A 17,582-nucleotide genomic window follows, 5' to 3' on the forward strand; every position below is an offset into this window, starting at 1 on the left:
TGTTTATTCTAACACATTGGTCTCAGTTGCCATTTGTTTTATTTATCGTAACAAAATAATTTTATGTAAATTAACTTGAAAATTATAAGATCTTTACAAAATAAATCTTGCTAAATAACACCAAAAGAATATTTATAATCAAATCACTCTGAGAAAGAACCACGTGTGATTTGTTTTTGCCTTGGACATAGTAGAGACATTGTGAATTTCTATGTTACCCTCTGTGCGAGTTTTATTTTAATCGTCTCTAGTTTTCTTAGCTTCACTTTGCTTACTTTTTGGAAATGCATTTATTTTTCTCCTGTGTTGTTAGCCACTTGCATGACTCTTTCTCATGGGAGAGTCCAAACTTCTTGGACTGGCTTCCAGCCCGCTCATGGTAAAAATACTATGTGATTTCCAGCTTCATTCTCATACTTAATGTTTTTGACACAAGAAATGTGTGGTTTTTCTGAGTCTGTCATGCACTGCTGCTTTCTCTGCCAGGAATACTGTTCCTCTGTCTAACCTCCCCTGCTGCTTCATATCGGGACTTAACTTTCACTTACCTGGAAGCTCTCCCTACCCCACTCCATGCCTACTAGACTGGGTACAGTGACTGTGTGTTCCCTCAGCTCCTGGACACACTTGGTGGAGCGCTCATATCATCATACTGTATGTAATTGCTTTCCTAATTGTATGGATTTGCCACTAGACAGTAAGTTTGCTGAAGGCACAAGCTATGTCTTATTTATCTGTATTATCAGTTCCATGTCTGGTAGATAATAAATACATATTGGACAGTTGGATAGATGCATGAATAAATAAAGAACAAATAAATTAATGAATGTGATTATAACTTATCTTAAATTCTCCTTGGAATAAAATGGGTTATAAATAAATAGATAATACTTTCCTTCCCTCAGTTTATATACTGCTAACTCTGTGTCATTGTTACAGGATATCTGCAGATGGCAATATAAGTGCTGCTGGTCGCCTGTGGCAGATGCCAATGTCCCTAGGTGCTTCTTCCCCTGGAACTGGGGCTATGAAGCCAGCAATGGCCATACAAATACAAGCACAGGTGAGCACTGCCCTGATGTTGCGCCTGGGAACAACTCCTTATGGCCCAGATACGTTAACTGCAAAATAAAATAAAAGCTAAAAGTCAGGCAGGCGTGGTGGCTCACGCCTGTCATCCCAGCACTTCGAGAGGCTGACGTGGGTGGATCACGAGGTCAGGAGTTCAAGACCAGCCTGACCAATGCAGTGAAACCCCATCTCTGCTAAAAATACAAAAATTAGGGCTGGGCGCGGTGCCTCGTGCTTGTAATCCCAGCACTTTGGGAGGCCGAGGCGGGTGGATCACGAGGTCAGGAGATCGAGACCACGGTGAAACCCTGTCTCTACTAAAAAATACAAAAAATTAGCCAGGCGTGTTGGCGGGCGCCTGTAGTACCAGCTACTCAGAGAGGCTGAGGCAGGAGAATGGCGTGAACCCAGGAGGCGGAGCTTGCAGTGAGCCGAGATTGCGCCACTGCACTCCAGTCTGGGCGACAGAGCAAGACTCCGTCTCAAAAAAAAAAAAAAAAAAAAAAAAAAAATTAGCTGGGCGTGGTGGCGGCTGCCTGTAATCCCAGCTATTCAGGAGGCAGAGGCAGGAGAATCGTTTGAACCTGGGAGGTGGAGGTTGCAGTGAGCCGAGATCACGCCTTGCACTCCAGCCTGGGCCACAGGGCAAGACTCCGTCTCAAAACAAAAACAAAAACAAAACAAAACACTAAAAGTTAGTCTCCGTTTCTCTCTCCCCATATCTTGCCACCCCTAGGATTTACTACCCAGTTGAAAAGGTTGCCATCACCATCTCTGTTTGGAAATGATGTCGCCACCACCCTTTTCACAGCTGAATATCAGACATCCAATCGGTTTCATTTTAAGGTTGGTTTGGGAGTGACTGCTAAATACATTTCTGAAGAAAGCAGTGTGCCCACATTAGGCTTGAAGTGTGGAGGCAGAAGGTACCTCTCCCCGTCTCTGCAGGAATCTCTGGATGGGATGGGCAGGCTAATTTTTATTTGATGGGGCACACGTAATTGGGTGATTTCACAAATCAGGAGCCACAGTGTGAAGAATTAGAAGCTATTCTCATGGGGTGTCATTTGAGATGGAACGTCTTTTATAGCTCTGTCTACAAGGAAGTGGTCTTATCTGTAGATGTCCCTTCTGTTTTTCTTTTGATAGATCACTGACTTTAATAACATACGCTATGAAGTTTCCCATGAAAATATTAACCTGGTTGATGGGACTGCTGATGCCTCCAATTTGAGCTATTACGTGGAGGTTACTGATAAACCTTTCAGCATCAAAATAATGAGGACAAGCAACAGAAGAGTCTTGTGAGCTTTTCAGCCCTCTTGGTGCATCTTTGAACACACAGTTCTAATATTACTCATTCTGATTTACTGTGGGTGGGCAGTGAAATAAGTACAGCTAGAGAAAATATTTGAATATTAGAAAAATGTCCAAGAGTTTGCTGTAAAATAACAGCCTATCATGCTCGTAAAACAAAGAATACTAAAATGTTTGCTAAGTCATACAATTATATAATTTATATAACTTACATAATTTGTATAATATATAATTTATATAATATAATAACATTAATAATATATTATTAATATTAATATAATTAATAACATTATAATCATATTATAATTATATTTAAATTATAAAGTTATAAAATTTCATAATTTAAAATTAAATTAAATTACAAAAATTTAAATATAATTTAAAATATATTAAATATATAATTTAATTATATATTTCATATAATTTATATAATTTAATTAACTATAATTTATATATTTAATATATAATTTAAAATTAAATTATAAAAATGCAGAATATAATTATAATCAAAATATAAAATATATTAACTATAATATAATTAATAATATTAATTAATATTAATTGATATTAATATTAATTTATATAATTAATATCAATTAATATAATTAATATTAATAATAATATGCAATGATATATGATATATAATTATATAATTATATAATATGTAATCTAATTATAGAAATATATAATATATATTAAATTAAATATAATATAATATATAACATATGTATTTAATATACAAATATGTCATATTTATACATTAAATATATTTACATATATATGCATTTATATTAAAAATATTTAACATATATTTAATATTCATTAATTTATATATTTATTATATATAATTTATATTTTTATTTAATTATATTTTATTTAATTATGTTTATATTTTTATTTATTTATTTTTAAATATATATATTATATATAATATATAATATACGTATATTAAATATATAAATTATAGTTAATTAAATTATATAAATTATATGAAATATATAATTAAATTATATATTTAATATATTTTAAATTATATTTAAATTTTTGTAATTTAATTTAATTTTAAATTATGAAATTTTATAACTTTATAATTTAAATATAATTATAATATGATATATAATATATAATATGATATATTATATCATATTATATTTTAATCATATTATAATTTAAATATAATTATAATTATAATATGATATATAATATATAATATGATATATAATATATAATATACGTATATATATATTAATATACGTATATTATATATACGTATATATAATATGATATATAATATGATATATAATATATAATATACGTATATATATATTAATATACGTATATTATATTATATATTATATATTATATATAATATACATATATTTATATTATATATTATATATTATATATAAATATATTATATATTATATAAATATATTATATATTATATAAATATATTTTATATTATATATAATATAAAATATATTATATATTATATATAAATATATTATATATAAAATATAAATATATTAAATAAATGTATTTATTTATTTATTTTAAAAATAAATATAAATATTTAATACATGTTAATATACACTAATATATTAAATATAAATATATAAATATATATTTTACATAAGATAATATATTTTTATTTATATAAAATATTTATATAAAATTTAATAATATATATTTATATATTTAAATATATAGTACATTTAATATGTTTATCTATTTGTATAATATATTTATACACAGAAATATACTTGTGGTTTACATATATTGTAAAATAGGCGATTTTATTGTTTTAAATTATTATTCATACTGGAACTCAAACTTCATTGTCTATCATTTTAAATTATTATTTACTGTGAATTTTACTATCAAGCAGTGACCAACAGTTTGAGCTTAATTCACAAACTGTACTGGAGTAAATGGAAGTATTAGCGTCAGTAAAACCAGTATTCACATCCTGGTACCAGCAGATCAACAGTCAGCTGTGTTATATATCAGGGAAAATACCTATCCTCAACAGTATCAGTTTCCTTGTCCAAAAAAAGGGACTCAAAATATCCACTTTTGCTAGGGGCAATGAGACGTTGTTTATAAAACCCCCAGAGTGGTGCCTAGAATGTAGTAGATGCACATTAAATATGAAGTCAACTCTGCTCTCTTTCCCCAATTGTCCAACCTGAGCTCCTGGCGTCCTGGCACTAATGCTGTCTTCCTCTAGAATCAAAGAACCAGAGGTGCCCTAGAAAGGCCTTCAAAGGTAGCATGAAAATTGCTAACGCCTGAAACAACAGAGGTCTAAGTGTATGTGGAAAGGAGAAGATAGCTTCCTGGCAGAGGAAAGAGTGTTTTTTGGTGATTCTTGCTCTACTTACCCCATGGCCCAGGTTGGACACGAGCATCGGGCCCCTCCAGTTTGCCCAGCAGTACCTGCAACTGTCTTTCCGACTCCCCAGTGCCAATGTGTATGGGCTGGGAGAGCACGTGCACCAGCAGTACCGCCACAATATGACGTGGAAGACCTGGCCCATCTTCACCCGGGATGCTACCCCCACCGAGGTGAGGTGACTTTCCTCCTGAGTATTACCCACAGTAAGGGATACCCTCCTTCCTTTCCTGAAAGTAGCCTGCAGGAATACATCTATCTTACTTTGCTCATTTTAGATGTGTTAGTGTTGAGTAGTGTTGAGGAATATTTGTTCTTGAGGCCTATAAATTCAGGAATATAGCAATATTAAAAATAAAAAAATTAAATTAGAAATTTTCTAGCAATTCGAAATGCAGCATTTTTTAAAACAAATTTCACTTTTAATGGGAAATACAATTTCATGATTATATTAGAACCTAGTATACTTCTGTCAAATTACTATGTCTTGGTTTAATAACTGAGGAAAGGAAGGCTTCAGTAGGAGCCATGCTCAGTAGAACTCGGTGGACTAAAAATGTCTCTTTTGACAGCTTTCATATTGTTCTAGGTGTTTGCTAGTGAAAGTATGTTTCAGAGACCTCAGCGTTGGCATCACCTGGGAGGTTGTTAAAAATGCAGAATCTCAGGCCATAGCCCAGACCCACTGGGTCCAAATCTGCATTTTTACAAGATCCCCAGGTGACTCACATTCATATTAAAGTGGGAGAAAGACTGCTCTGGATTAATGCCTATCAGCTTATCTGGGGTGAAGGACTAGTTTCTTTAAAAAAAAAATCCAGCATGGGCAATAATTTTGTAAAATACAATTATAATATATTACTGAAAAAATGAAATAAAAAAACCCAAAGACATACCAAAAAAGGCTAAATTTTCAGTAGAACAGACATAAGATATTACCCTTTTCAATTGCTATAAAAGAATTTCTAAACTTTGACTTTTGATTTTTGTACTTGTCTTGTGGCTGACTGATAACAAAGGGTTTGAGGAGGTGTTGTTCCATGGACAATGCTTTGAGTCACATAGGTTTGTAGAGCATGTCTTGAAGCCTCCATTGTGCTGATTATATTTCCTGGATCCGTTCAAGAGCTGCAAGTTGAAGTATGGTGCAAGGGAGAGAGCTGACATTTTGCAATTCATATTTGGCAGGAGATGAACAAAGCAAGTAGCACATTAACCTGTAGCCCAGCTACCAGCATCTGATGCAATGGAGGGAGTGAACTTGCTGAGCAGAGCAAAGACAAAAAAGCAGTGGCCAAAGCATGTAATAAATGTTTGGTCAAGGACCGTGGCAAATATTGAATACTATGAATCGTACTACGTTTGACTTTCTATAGCTGACATTCCTAAATTGTATAGTCACAGATCAGATGTAATGCCTTCCATCCTTCCTGTTTTTCTTCCTTTCTTTTTTCTTTCCTTTCTCCCCTGCTTTTTTCTTTCTTTAAAATGTATTTTAAAAATTTTGTCTGTATGCTATCGAAGTGTGATGCCATTAGTTTTCCTGGCTATAATTTTACATCTAGCTGAGGCTTATTGATCTTCTCAATTTTGCAAATTATGTCGATTCTTTCTTTTCCCTCTCCTGGTATTTACCATTATCAGTATTATTGCCTTATGCTTTGGCTAAGATGATGATACTGTCACACAGGGAACTCGTAAAACATTCTCCGTATTCTAATCTCAACTTCTTTTATTCTTACAGCACTTAGAGTTACACACACACACACACACACACACACACACACACAATCTCTTCTTATGTCAGTGCTCATCACAGCTTTGTCACAGATTTCAATATTTTTTCTTTCTCTTTTTATTAGTTTTAAGCTTTTTTTAACCACTTAAGTATTATATGTTAACTACAGAAACATTAGAAAATACAACTAGGTGTAAAAAATTCAAAATTACTCATAATACCATCACTTTCTGCTAATATTTTGGTATACATCATAGCAAATATGTTTACAAAATAACTTGATTGAGTTATAATTTATAGGCCAAAAAACTCATCTGTTTTAAGTGTGCAATTCAATGGCTTTGAGCACATATACTGAGTTAGGCAAGCATTGTCATAATCCAGTTCTATAACTTCGACATCACCGCAATAGGATCCCTTCTGCCCTTTGAGACTTAAACTCCAGAGCTCCCTTCAGCCCTAACCAATTACTAACCTACTTTCTGTCCCTATAGATTTGACTTTTCTAGATACTTCATATCAATGAAATCATACAATATATGGTTGTTTGTGTCTGTTTCTTTCCCTTAGCATAACACTTTCAAGGTTTATTTATATTGCAGTGTGTATGATTATTTTATTATCGTTGAATGGAATCCTTTGTATAGATATACTGTATTTTATTCATTTTCCAGTTGATAACATCATTTCAATGCCTTTTTGATACAATGTTAAACTATATGAAGTGTTGACCAAGTATATGTTACAGATGGCTTTTGAATTTATTTTAGGGTGAATGAAAACTTTCTTAACACGTAACACTATTACTTTTCTTCTATTTTGCTGACAGGGCATGATTAATCTGTATGGAGCTCATACCTTCTTCTTGTGCCTTGAAGACACCAGTGGCTCCTCTTTTGGAGTTTTTCTGATGAACAGTAATGCCATGGGTAGGAAGCATCTTTTTATCTTCTGTAGGTAGGAATATGTTTTAGGATTCTGCTTTTATAAATACTACTTTTACGGTGAGATCACTGTTGAACAGAAAGCATTTTGAACCTACAATACTTTTGTTGAAACTGGAACCTGAAAGTAGGTTAACCTGTCTACAAATCCAGGTCATACTTGACATTATTTTCATTGAAAACCACTTCAGGGGTCTTCTTTGATATAATGTTTCCCCTCATAGTCTGTAGAAAATAGGATCCACTGATAGACACATTCCAAAAATATCTGTAGATTTCAACGTGTAAATTGTGCTTTCTGTCTGTAGGCAACAAGGCTGTGTTTTGTAGGCTGTTTCTCATAGCCCACCCACCCTTTCCCCGCTCTCCAAATCTTCCTTCTCCAGCTTCTGGATTAATGGTACTCTAATAAGCATTTTTATTTATTTTTAAATATTTAATTGTAGTCAAACTCATCTAATAAAATTTTTAAAACTTTTTTTGGGTGAAGCTACTCGCAAAACCCAGGAGCTTGTAATTTTGTGTGGCCAGGTTAAAATAAAATTTGTTCTTCTTTCTCTTAAAAAAAAAAACAACTCAATTCTTCATTGGTGTCTTACACATTCAATACTTTGATAAACTCCAACAACAATCCTCTGATGAAAAGACAGTGTGATTTTCATCCATTTCAAAATGAGACTGAGACTCTTTTAGGTGGCTCAGCTATTTATACTGCAGAGAAGAGTTTACTTCCAACCATAAGATTCTAATAAATCTCCTTATAATTTTTTCAGAGGTTACCCTTCAGCCAGCTCCTGCGATCACTTATCGCACGATTGGAGGCATTCTTGACTTTTATGTATTCCTAGGAAACACTCCAGAACAAGTGGTTCAGGAATACTTGGAGGTATGTCTTTGCATTTAGATAGTCATTATTTACTGCTAGTATCTCATATACTCATTATAAATTAATAAAAGAAAAATAAAAGGTATTAGTGAAGTGTATGGATTATAAATGCTGGGATAGTAAGTCTTTCATGTATTGTTTATTTATTTTGATGACCTTTATTGGGTGCTTTCTGCATTCCAAAGAGACATTGTGCAAGGCTTGAGAAATGCAAAAAGAAGTCATATGCCATCCTGCTTTCAAGTAACTCGTAGTCCATTTATGTATCGCACAAATCAGCAAAACTTATTAATTCAATGAGTTAAAATTCAGTGAAAAGGAACTACCTGAATAAACTTTGCTAGCTATTCATATTTGACTCAAATTATAGAAAAGGAAGAAACTTGAGGTCGGACACAGTGGCTCACGCCTGTAATTCCGGCACTTTGGGAGGCCAATGCGGGCAAATCGCTTGAGGTCAGGAGGTTGAGACCAGCCTGGCCAACATGGCAGAGCCCTGTCTGTACTAAAAATACAAAAATTAGCTGGGCATGGTGGCGTGTGCCTGTAATCTCACTCTTAATCCTATCAGTTCTTATTCCTTTACCTTTGCGCAAACCACTATCTGAAATTATATTAGGCATTTATTTATTTCCTCTAAGCTCTCTGAGGGCAGGAGCTATGTTTGCTCTGTGCCACTATATTCCAAGTGCCCATATTAGCCCTTGCCACACTGTGAACAAATACTCAGAAAAACACTTGTAGAATAATGAATGTCACCGGTTTCCCCCAAGATGACACCATTACTGAAACATTTTCTGCAAATTTTATTAGGGTCTGATGTTGAGAATACATTTATGTACTTAGTAAAGAAGGATGTGATTGTGGGATTTCACAAATTATTCTAGCAGATTACTCTTAGCTCTGATGTTTTCAGCTCTGGGAACTTCACAGAAAATGAAATGGGGCTAATGTTTCCAGAGTTGGGCATGGGGCTACAGTGTTTATGCTAAAAGCCTACACACTTACTTATCTTTTCAGCTTGTCGGACGGCCATTCTTGCCTCCCTATTGGAGTCTTGGATTCCAGCTTAGTCGCAGGGATTATGGTGGCATCAATAAATTGAAAGAAGTTGTCAGCCGAAATCGTTTAGCTGAGATACCATATGTAAGTTGAAACTTCTTTTACCATGCATTTGACACCAATTCCCATTTTTATTTTTTGCATTAAATTCAACTTATTAGGAAAAATGTAGATAAATCAATAGATTGATAGGCACACTTGCTGGCAGAAATTTGCGTGTTAAGTTATGTATCTGCGCATGAAAAGTATACTGTTAATGAAGTCTGATAGATATGGCTTTGAATTTTAGTTGTACCTCTTCATAGCTCTGTGCAATGTTGCGCTAGTTAATTAACATCTCTGAGCCTTAGTTTCCACCTTTATAGAATGAGAATGTAAGACTTACTTTGGTGGGCTGGTAGTAAGCAATGCCTTGTACTGTGCATGTAAAGCATCTAGCACAGATGGTGAACGTCATCAAAGTTAGCTATTATGTTATTAGAGAAAGCAACACTGGAGGTAACATGAGTAACAAGAGCTGATGATCATAATGATTTACAGTAAATGAGTTTCTCATGGTGACCTGGTATACTCCTCCCAGATCTGATAAACTCTAATTTTGAAGCTTCATGGTTGCATCAGTATTTATGATGTTCAATGTCCACCAGTAAGTCAAGATAATTATTAAGTGTGTAATATTTGATGATCTTCTCCATGAGATGCATAACATGTGGCTAATGAATTTATCAAAACAATTTATTTGGGGTAGCTCTTTGGGATTTTGAAACTTTGATGTAAGAATATAGTGTTGGCCCAGTGCAGTGGCTCACACCTGTAATCTCAGCACTTTGGGAGGCTGAGGCGGGCAGATCACTTGAGGTCAGGAGTTCAAGACTAGCCTGGTCAACATGGTGAAACCCCATCTCTATTAAAAATACAAAAAAATTACCCAGGTGTGGTGGCACATGCCTGTAATCCCAGCTACAAAGCAGGCTGAGGCAGGAGAATCACTTGAACCTGGAGGCAGAGGCTGTAGTGAGCTGAGATCATGCCACTGCACTCCAGCCTGGATGACAGAGTGAGGCTCTATCTAGAGAAAAAATATAATATAATGTTAACATCTGAAGGAAGACTGAACATGTGGAAATGGCTTTGGCCTGCTTTCAGGGTTCTTCAATCCCGTCTCAGAGTAGTGATGAGGGCAGGCAGGGGGATCAATTTTTCCTGTAAAAAAAAACAGATGGTCAATGTATTTTGGTGTCAAAGGGGAATTGATTGTATTTAATTTTACTTCTCCCATATCTACTATCCGCAAACATCCAATTCCAGGAAGAATTTTCTTCCACAAGTAGAATCTTTCCCTACATGTGTTTGTGGAGGACACCTGGGTCCTACATGACTGCTCAGTATTAGAACGGTTGATGGCACTTTGGGCAACAGGCCATAAGCCACATTTTCCTTCAAGCCTGTAAGGTCGAGACTCCTACTGTATGATACTTGAGGAACACTTAGAAGAACACTTCCTTTGTCTTTGAGGATGGTGGCAGATTGGGGAAAAAAAGAGTATCTGAAGCCAAAGAGCTTGTCCCCAAAGCCCTCAACAGCCCCCCTACCTCCCAGTGCATGTATTTTGGGAAATGTCACTGAACTCCCCTACATTTCAATTTGCTCACTAGGAATAACACCTGCTCCCCATAGGCTGGTATGCAAACACAAGGAAAAATGTGTGCATGAGAGTTTAGTTGAGTAAGGCTTTATCTTTTTGTCATTGATCTTTGTTAATCATTACTCTAGCACTTTCGTAGGGCAAAAGATCATTTTCTCCTCATATGATATATTCTGGCTTGATGCTTGGGTTAAGTTAGTACATGGTTATAACACTAATAATGTAATTCATTCAAACAATCATTTAAAGAGCATCTGTTTTATGTCAAGCATCCAAGCTCTCAAGTTACAGAGATGAACAAGATGCAATTCCTGCTCTCAAGTCCCTCCCAATAACTTATGACATGCACCTGTCAGGACAAGGAGGTAGAATGGCAATCAAACAGCAAACATGTCTTTCAAAGATGGCTTATTTACTCCTAAGACGTAGCCAAGCCTTGGAAGTTCCAGGATCATTAGGAAATATGGTTTCATTTTCAATGGTCAGGAACCAGAGCTGTAGTACTTTCCATCAGCACAGTGCTGTTTCCTAGGTTCTGATTGGCTAGAGCTCTCTTTCAGGATGTCCAGTACTCTGACATAGACTACATGGATGGAAAGAAAGATTTCACTGTTGATGAAGTCGCTTACTCTGGTCTCCCAGATTTTGTCAAGGAGTTACATGACAATGGACAGAAATATCTTATTATTATGGTATGTTCAAACACTTGTTATGTTATTTTTTCTTTCACAGTGCAAAAAATTTATGAAAATAATATTTATATCATATTTCTTTATTAGAATCCTGGCATCTCCAAAAACTCTAACTATGAGCCCTATAATAATGGAAGCCTAAAGAGAGTGTGGATCTTGGGGAACAATGGCTTTGCTGTTGGGGAGGTAATTTCTTAAAATCAAAGTAAATTATGATTGTTTTGGGAAGTTTGTACTTTTGGTATGAAGATGAATGAAAGGCAAGTTACAATATTGTTACTGTTTTCATGGCTTTAGAGGTTTCTTTTATTACTATTTTAAACCAGTAGATATAATAATAGGATGATTAAAATCCTGAAGAATTTAAAAAGCTAGACTTGATCCTCTAATACCATAGATAATTGAGAAGCAATAATAATTAGAAGAAAAATCAGTTACCTAAAGTCCTCCCACCTCCAAATTTCTCTTTCCCAAGACAATAAATTCAGTTACAAAAATATAGCAAGATGCTCACAGATTAATGTGGAACTGATCTCAGCTAATATATTTATTTTTTTAATTTTTATTTTTTTGAGACAGAGTTTCACTTTTGTTACCCTGGCTGAGTGCAATGGCGTGATCTTGACTCACTGCAACCTCCGACTCCTGGGTTCAAGTGATTCTCCTACCTCAGCCTCCCGAGTAGCTGGGATTACAGGCACACGCCACCATGCCTGACTAATTTTTGTATTTTTAGTAGAGACGGGGTTTCTCCATGTTGGCCAGGTTGATCTCAAACTCCTGACCTCGGGTGATTCGCCTGCCTCAGCCTCCCAAAGTGCTGGGATTACAGGTATGAGCCACCATGCCTGGCCTATATTTTAAATTTACACAAGACTTATGAGCACAGTTTTGATTCTAAGGTAGTGGACTCAGGCAGTGGAATAGGCTGAGCTGGGGCCTATGTTCAGGGTAACTAAATTTCTGAGAGTACTTTAAATCAAATCACATAGGCAATTTCAATTATATGTAGGGTCAGCCCTAGATGATTGGATTCTGTAAGATTTACTCAAATTGGTGCTTCATCTAGAGAGTTCACGTGACTGCAGATCTTGTTGCTCCTGAGTAGTTTATTTTGCGAAACTGTCTTTTCAGGGTTATGGATGATCCCTTACCAAACTCTGCTCACTTAATTCCTTTGATTGACTCTTTCGATGCTTAATTCTATTTACTTTTCTTTTCATTGATTCTAACTTTTCATGAAGCAGTAGGAAAGTTTTCTTCCTTCTGCACACCAAGTCTTTGCTATTACTGTTTCGTTAGAAGCTAATTTCTAAAATATTAGATAAGCCCATATTTATATACTGCATTTGGAGTCCATAGTCAAATAAAAATTATTTTGCTTACCTAAAATTTTATCCACACTTACGAGTCATTTCAATAGTACTCGTATTTGAGTGATATATAATTAAGAATTTGCATATAATTACAAAGAATGAATTACATGGTTGACTTCATTGACCAATAAATGGCATGAATCATTTAATCTAAGATGTTGGCAGAGAAAGCAGTAGTGGAGGTGCATAGTGGTGTGTGTTTTTTGTTTTTTTGGTTTTTTTTGAGATGGAGTCTTGCTCTGTTGCCCAGGCTGGAGTGCAGTGGCACGATCTCAGCTCACCGCAACCTCTGCCTCCCAGGTTCAAGCGATTCTCCTGCCTTAGCCTCCCAGGTAGCTGGAATTATAGGTGCCTGCCACCATGCCTGGATGATTTTTGTATTTTTAGCAGAGACAGAATTTCACCCTCTTTGCCAGACTGGTCTCGAACTCCTGACCTCGTGATCCACCTGCCTCAGCCTCCCAAAGTGTTGGCATTACAGGCGTGAGCCACTGTGCCTGTCCAGTGATTTGTTTTAAATGCACTTGGTTGAATAAAATTTGCTGGCCTGCTCTAGGTTGAATGTTGCTGTAGGTGACTGTTTTGTGACACCACCTGTTTCCTGGGGTGCAAAGTTACATCTAATTGTTAGTTGATGCCCATCACCTAAAACAAAGAGCCAGAAGCTCAATCCATTTACTGCGGGTATTTCAAGTTCCCATCTTGAGTTTTGAGAATTATCCATATTTTAAAATACGTATTCATTAAGTTCCCAGAGTGTAAAGTTGTTCCTAAATTACAATCTATAAATTTATGGGGAAAATGAGCAAAAATTTTTCACAAAAACTGGTATCCTTTTAATTAAGAATTTTCAAAAATTTGGCTATGGTTATATCTTTGCTGTGGAAAATCTTTAAAGCTATTGTTTGATAGGCATAGACAGAAAAGAGAGGTAGAGTTTAAAAAATGACCTGAGTAAGAAGTGCAAACTTCATTCAACCATTTATAAAATATTGTTTATATGCCAAAAATATCAACACCTTATTTATAATCATAATTATTCAAAGTAGACTTTATGTGACCTTTAATTAACAACACTTGAAGAAAGTTCATTCTCTTGAAAAATAATACATAGACTTTCTAGTATTTTAAACAATTTGTCTCCCAACTGGCCTGACATAATGCAGTTGTACTTTTTAAATTTTATTTTGCACTGAAAAGGACTTATGGTGGCTTTTCATCGATCTACTCTGTTGCTTTTCCTTTTATTGTTTCTTCCTCTTGTTCCTTGTATGCATTTTATTGTTTAGTTTCTGTTGGGGGAGTCACACATTTTATTTCTAAAATGACAGGCAAAATGAGGCTCCTAGTAGAAGAAATCACTCTCGGTAAAAATGAAAAACCTTCAACCAGGCTCATTGCCACTGCCTTCCTCTTTGTGTCCTAGGGGTATCCGGGACCAACAGTCTTTCCCGATTATACCAATCCAGTATGCACTGAGTGGTGGATAGATCAGGTCGCTAAATTTCATGATCGTCTGGAGTTTGATGGAGTGTGGATTGTAAGTTATTACTGCTGACTCAGATTTCCTTTGGAAACAGATATGCCAAATTTTCAGATGAGTTTTGACCTTGATGTGTAATAAAAAATAGTTTGCTTTACATAGTAATATTCAAAATTATTTTACTTCTGAGTCTATATCCAGTGAATTAAGCTCCTAAGAGCCTTAGGTTCTTATCCTGCATCTTTCATCAACTGGTTATTTCATTTTGATAAAGTTTTTGCTTTCTCCATTAACTGGTTGTCAGCTTAAAAATACTGTTTTATTAAAACAGTATTATAATTGCTACTATTTGTAGCATTGATTCATAAAAATTTAAATTAATCATTAGAGAATAATTTAATGAGGGTCTCGTATTTTTATGGAAGAACAATAGGAATTTCTTCAACAAATATTCTCTGAGTGCCAACGTGCAAGGCATTGGAGCAGTCATTTTTGGAAGCACTCTGATGAATAAGATGTGCAATGATAAAAAAAATTGTTTGTTACCAAGATTAGACATCACTTATTTTTAATTCATGTAAGAAAATAGATTTGATCTTAATTATATTCTCTTATTGTTCCTCACTCAGAGGAATAAAGGATAGGGACAGTTACACAATAGAAATATTAGTTTATCTTAGGTTCTTAACAGTAACAATAAAATCTTTACAATTTGTAAGGCAAGGATCAACCTTTGAAATGGTATTTCTAAATTAGCTGATTGAAATCAATTTATAAAAGGTAAAAATGTGCCCACTGTCATTTAGAAGTGGAACATACCTTACAAATATATAACCTAATCCAATGACTCAATTTTATAAAGGATGAAACAGAGGGTAAGAAAAATTAAGGAGATTATTTACAATCAAAAAGCAGTTAATAAGGGACCCAGATATCCTGGCTCCTAGTTCAGTAAGCATTTCTCAACAGCTAAATGTAGCTCAATCGCATTTTACACTTTGTGTGTTTTGTGTCTTTGAAGGAAATGAATGAAGTATCTAGCTTACTCCAAGCTTCTGATAACCAGTGTGAATCCAACAACTTGAACTTTCCTCCTTTTCTGCCTAGTAAGTTTTCACCTGTTTGCTGTGATGTAGGAATAAGCCATGTTTAAAACACCCTCAGTAATACTCAGTGTGGTCAGAAGCAATTTCATTTCCCAGTCCAAGGGGTCTCCTAAACATCCTGAACACTCCTCTACCGAAGTCTCTGCAGTAGTGTTGGGTCTCTGACTACCCTTTTGCTGTCATAACTCCAGGGCAAGCGTGTGACAAAGTCTGAGCCTGCCTACCTCCCCTGGCTGCCCTTCCAGTCTAGAGTTCAAAATGCTTTCATCTTGTTCATTTCCCCCAAATCCCTCAGGTGTCAATTTTAAAATCTATGAGAATTTCAGGACACTTTAGGATACAGACTACCTTAAATTGAAGTAAATCTGTAATCTTCTTAACTGTTTTCTCTATTCTTGCCTTCCTTCTTTCCTCCTTACCCTCCCTTCTTTCCTTCTTCCCTTTTTCCTTTTTCTTTTTTCCCTCTCTTCCTTCCTCTCTCTTTGATCATTAACAATAGTTTAAAGCATCAGTGGTGCCTTCAAGGTCCTATTTATAGGTCCCATTTCTAGTCAAGTCAATTTTCCAGTTTCTGATTTTGAAAGAATATGTGTGGAGGTGGCGGGTGGTGGTGGCAGTATAGAATACACTATGCTCTGGCAACAAATAAATCCCAGTATCTTAGTGGATTAACACAATAATCGTTTACTTTTTGCTCACATCATACTCATCTGTTTTTTTGCTCACATCATATTCTGGTGAAGGATGGGTGACTTGAATCCAAGTGGTGACTCAGATCTATGTCTCGTTCTCCCATCTCCTCAGAGACCTTTGTTTCTGGCTTCCTGGGTGAGGGAGAGAGAGGGTGGAGAAGATTTTATGGGCAGGCCTAGAAGGGAGGTGTACCCAATTGGCCCACATTTCCTTGCCAGAATCTGGTCACCTAGCCTCAGCTTAACCTCAAGGGAAGGTATAATCTTCTTATATTTCCAGGAAGAGAACGCTGGCATGTTGGGCATCTGAACAGCCAGTGTATTCTGATTTGCCCACTTTACTTATACCCCTGAGACCAAGGTACAGCTGTTTCTTTAACTCCTTTTGGTCACTTAAGGAGTAAATAATTTTTTGGAGGAAGTCTTGATCTATTGCAAAATCTACTGTTTGCTTTTTCAACTTACTCTTTGTTCTTCTCTGCTCTGTCTGTATTCCCCCATTTTTTTTTCCACTCTGGATTAGTTTATCACGTTTTTTTTTTTTCTTAATCTCTCAATCCTCTTTTTGGCCAAAACTAAATTTTGTTGCTGATTTTTTTTTTTCCCTACAGAAAACCTCAATCCTATCACTTTCCGCTTGCTTCTGGTGGGCACTCCACTCCCTACCCCCAGCATTTTGTCTACTCACATATGACTGGCCACTTTTGCTCATAGCCAGGCAGCCCCTCCCCTTTCCAGGATTGCATAGTGCACATTAATTAGCATGAGAAAGAGCACGGAAGTGGTTGTGAATCTCATGCCACACACCAAACTGTGCAAGAAATAGAATTTTCTTCCCGTCTTACATTTCAACTTAATTTCCAACTCCAAACCTTGATTCTGTTATACTGGGTGGGAAAACTCAACCTCAGTCTTTCCTGGTCCCACCACTTTCTGGAATTGTGCCTCACACTCAGGTCCTAGGTATGCGCAAGACTTTGTGAAGGAAGGTAGATACGGCCCCAGTGAAGAGTGCACAAGGAGAGGAAGTGGCGGAGAAGACTGGCCATTTTAGGCTTGAGGAAGGGAAAATGCAAACAATAATTCTCAGAGGCAGGATTGGAGTATTTACACATCAAACTATCAAACTACCCAAATGTCACACCTTATTTTTTATTTTATTTTATTTTTTTTTT

At 35.5% G+C, this 17,582-nt stretch overlaps 1 protein-coding gene across 1 annotated transcript in view; it reads left to right on the top strand.

Moving 5' to 3' along the window:
* The window catches only part of MGAM2 (maltase-glucoamylase 2 (putative)), a 108,639-nt gene that overhangs the window by 13,168 nt on the left and 77,889 nt on the right, over positions 1 to 17,582 (top strand). Inside the window, exons 3-13 of the mRNA XM_055281470.1 lie at positions 940 to 1,063; positions 1,808 to 1,917; positions 2,221 to 2,375; positions 4,785 to 4,956; positions 7,351 to 7,450; positions 8,239 to 8,351; positions 9,372 to 9,497; positions 11,619 to 11,750; positions 11,838 to 11,936; positions 14,553 to 14,666; positions 15,631 to 15,715. Coding sequence (XP_055137445.1) covers positions 940 to 1,063; positions 1,808 to 1,917; positions 2,221 to 2,375; positions 4,785 to 4,956; positions 7,351 to 7,450; positions 8,239 to 8,351; positions 9,372 to 9,497; positions 11,619 to 11,750; positions 11,838 to 11,936; positions 14,553 to 14,666; positions 15,631 to 15,715 — 1,330 coding nt within the window. The remainder of the gene's footprint in view (positions 1 to 939; positions 1,064 to 1,807; positions 1,918 to 2,220; positions 2,376 to 4,784; positions 4,957 to 7,350; positions 7,451 to 8,238; positions 8,352 to 9,371; positions 9,498 to 11,618; positions 11,751 to 11,837; positions 11,937 to 14,552; positions 14,667 to 15,630; positions 15,716 to 17,582) is intronic.

This window comes from Symphalangus syndactylus, chromosome 6, assembly GCF_028878055.3.
Source record: "Symphalangus syndactylus isolate Jambi chromosome 6, NHGRI_mSymSyn1-v2.1_pri, whole genome shotgun sequence".
Taxonomy (NCBI): domain Eukaryota; kingdom Metazoa; phylum Chordata; class Mammalia; order Primates; family Hylobatidae; genus Symphalangus; species Symphalangus syndactylus.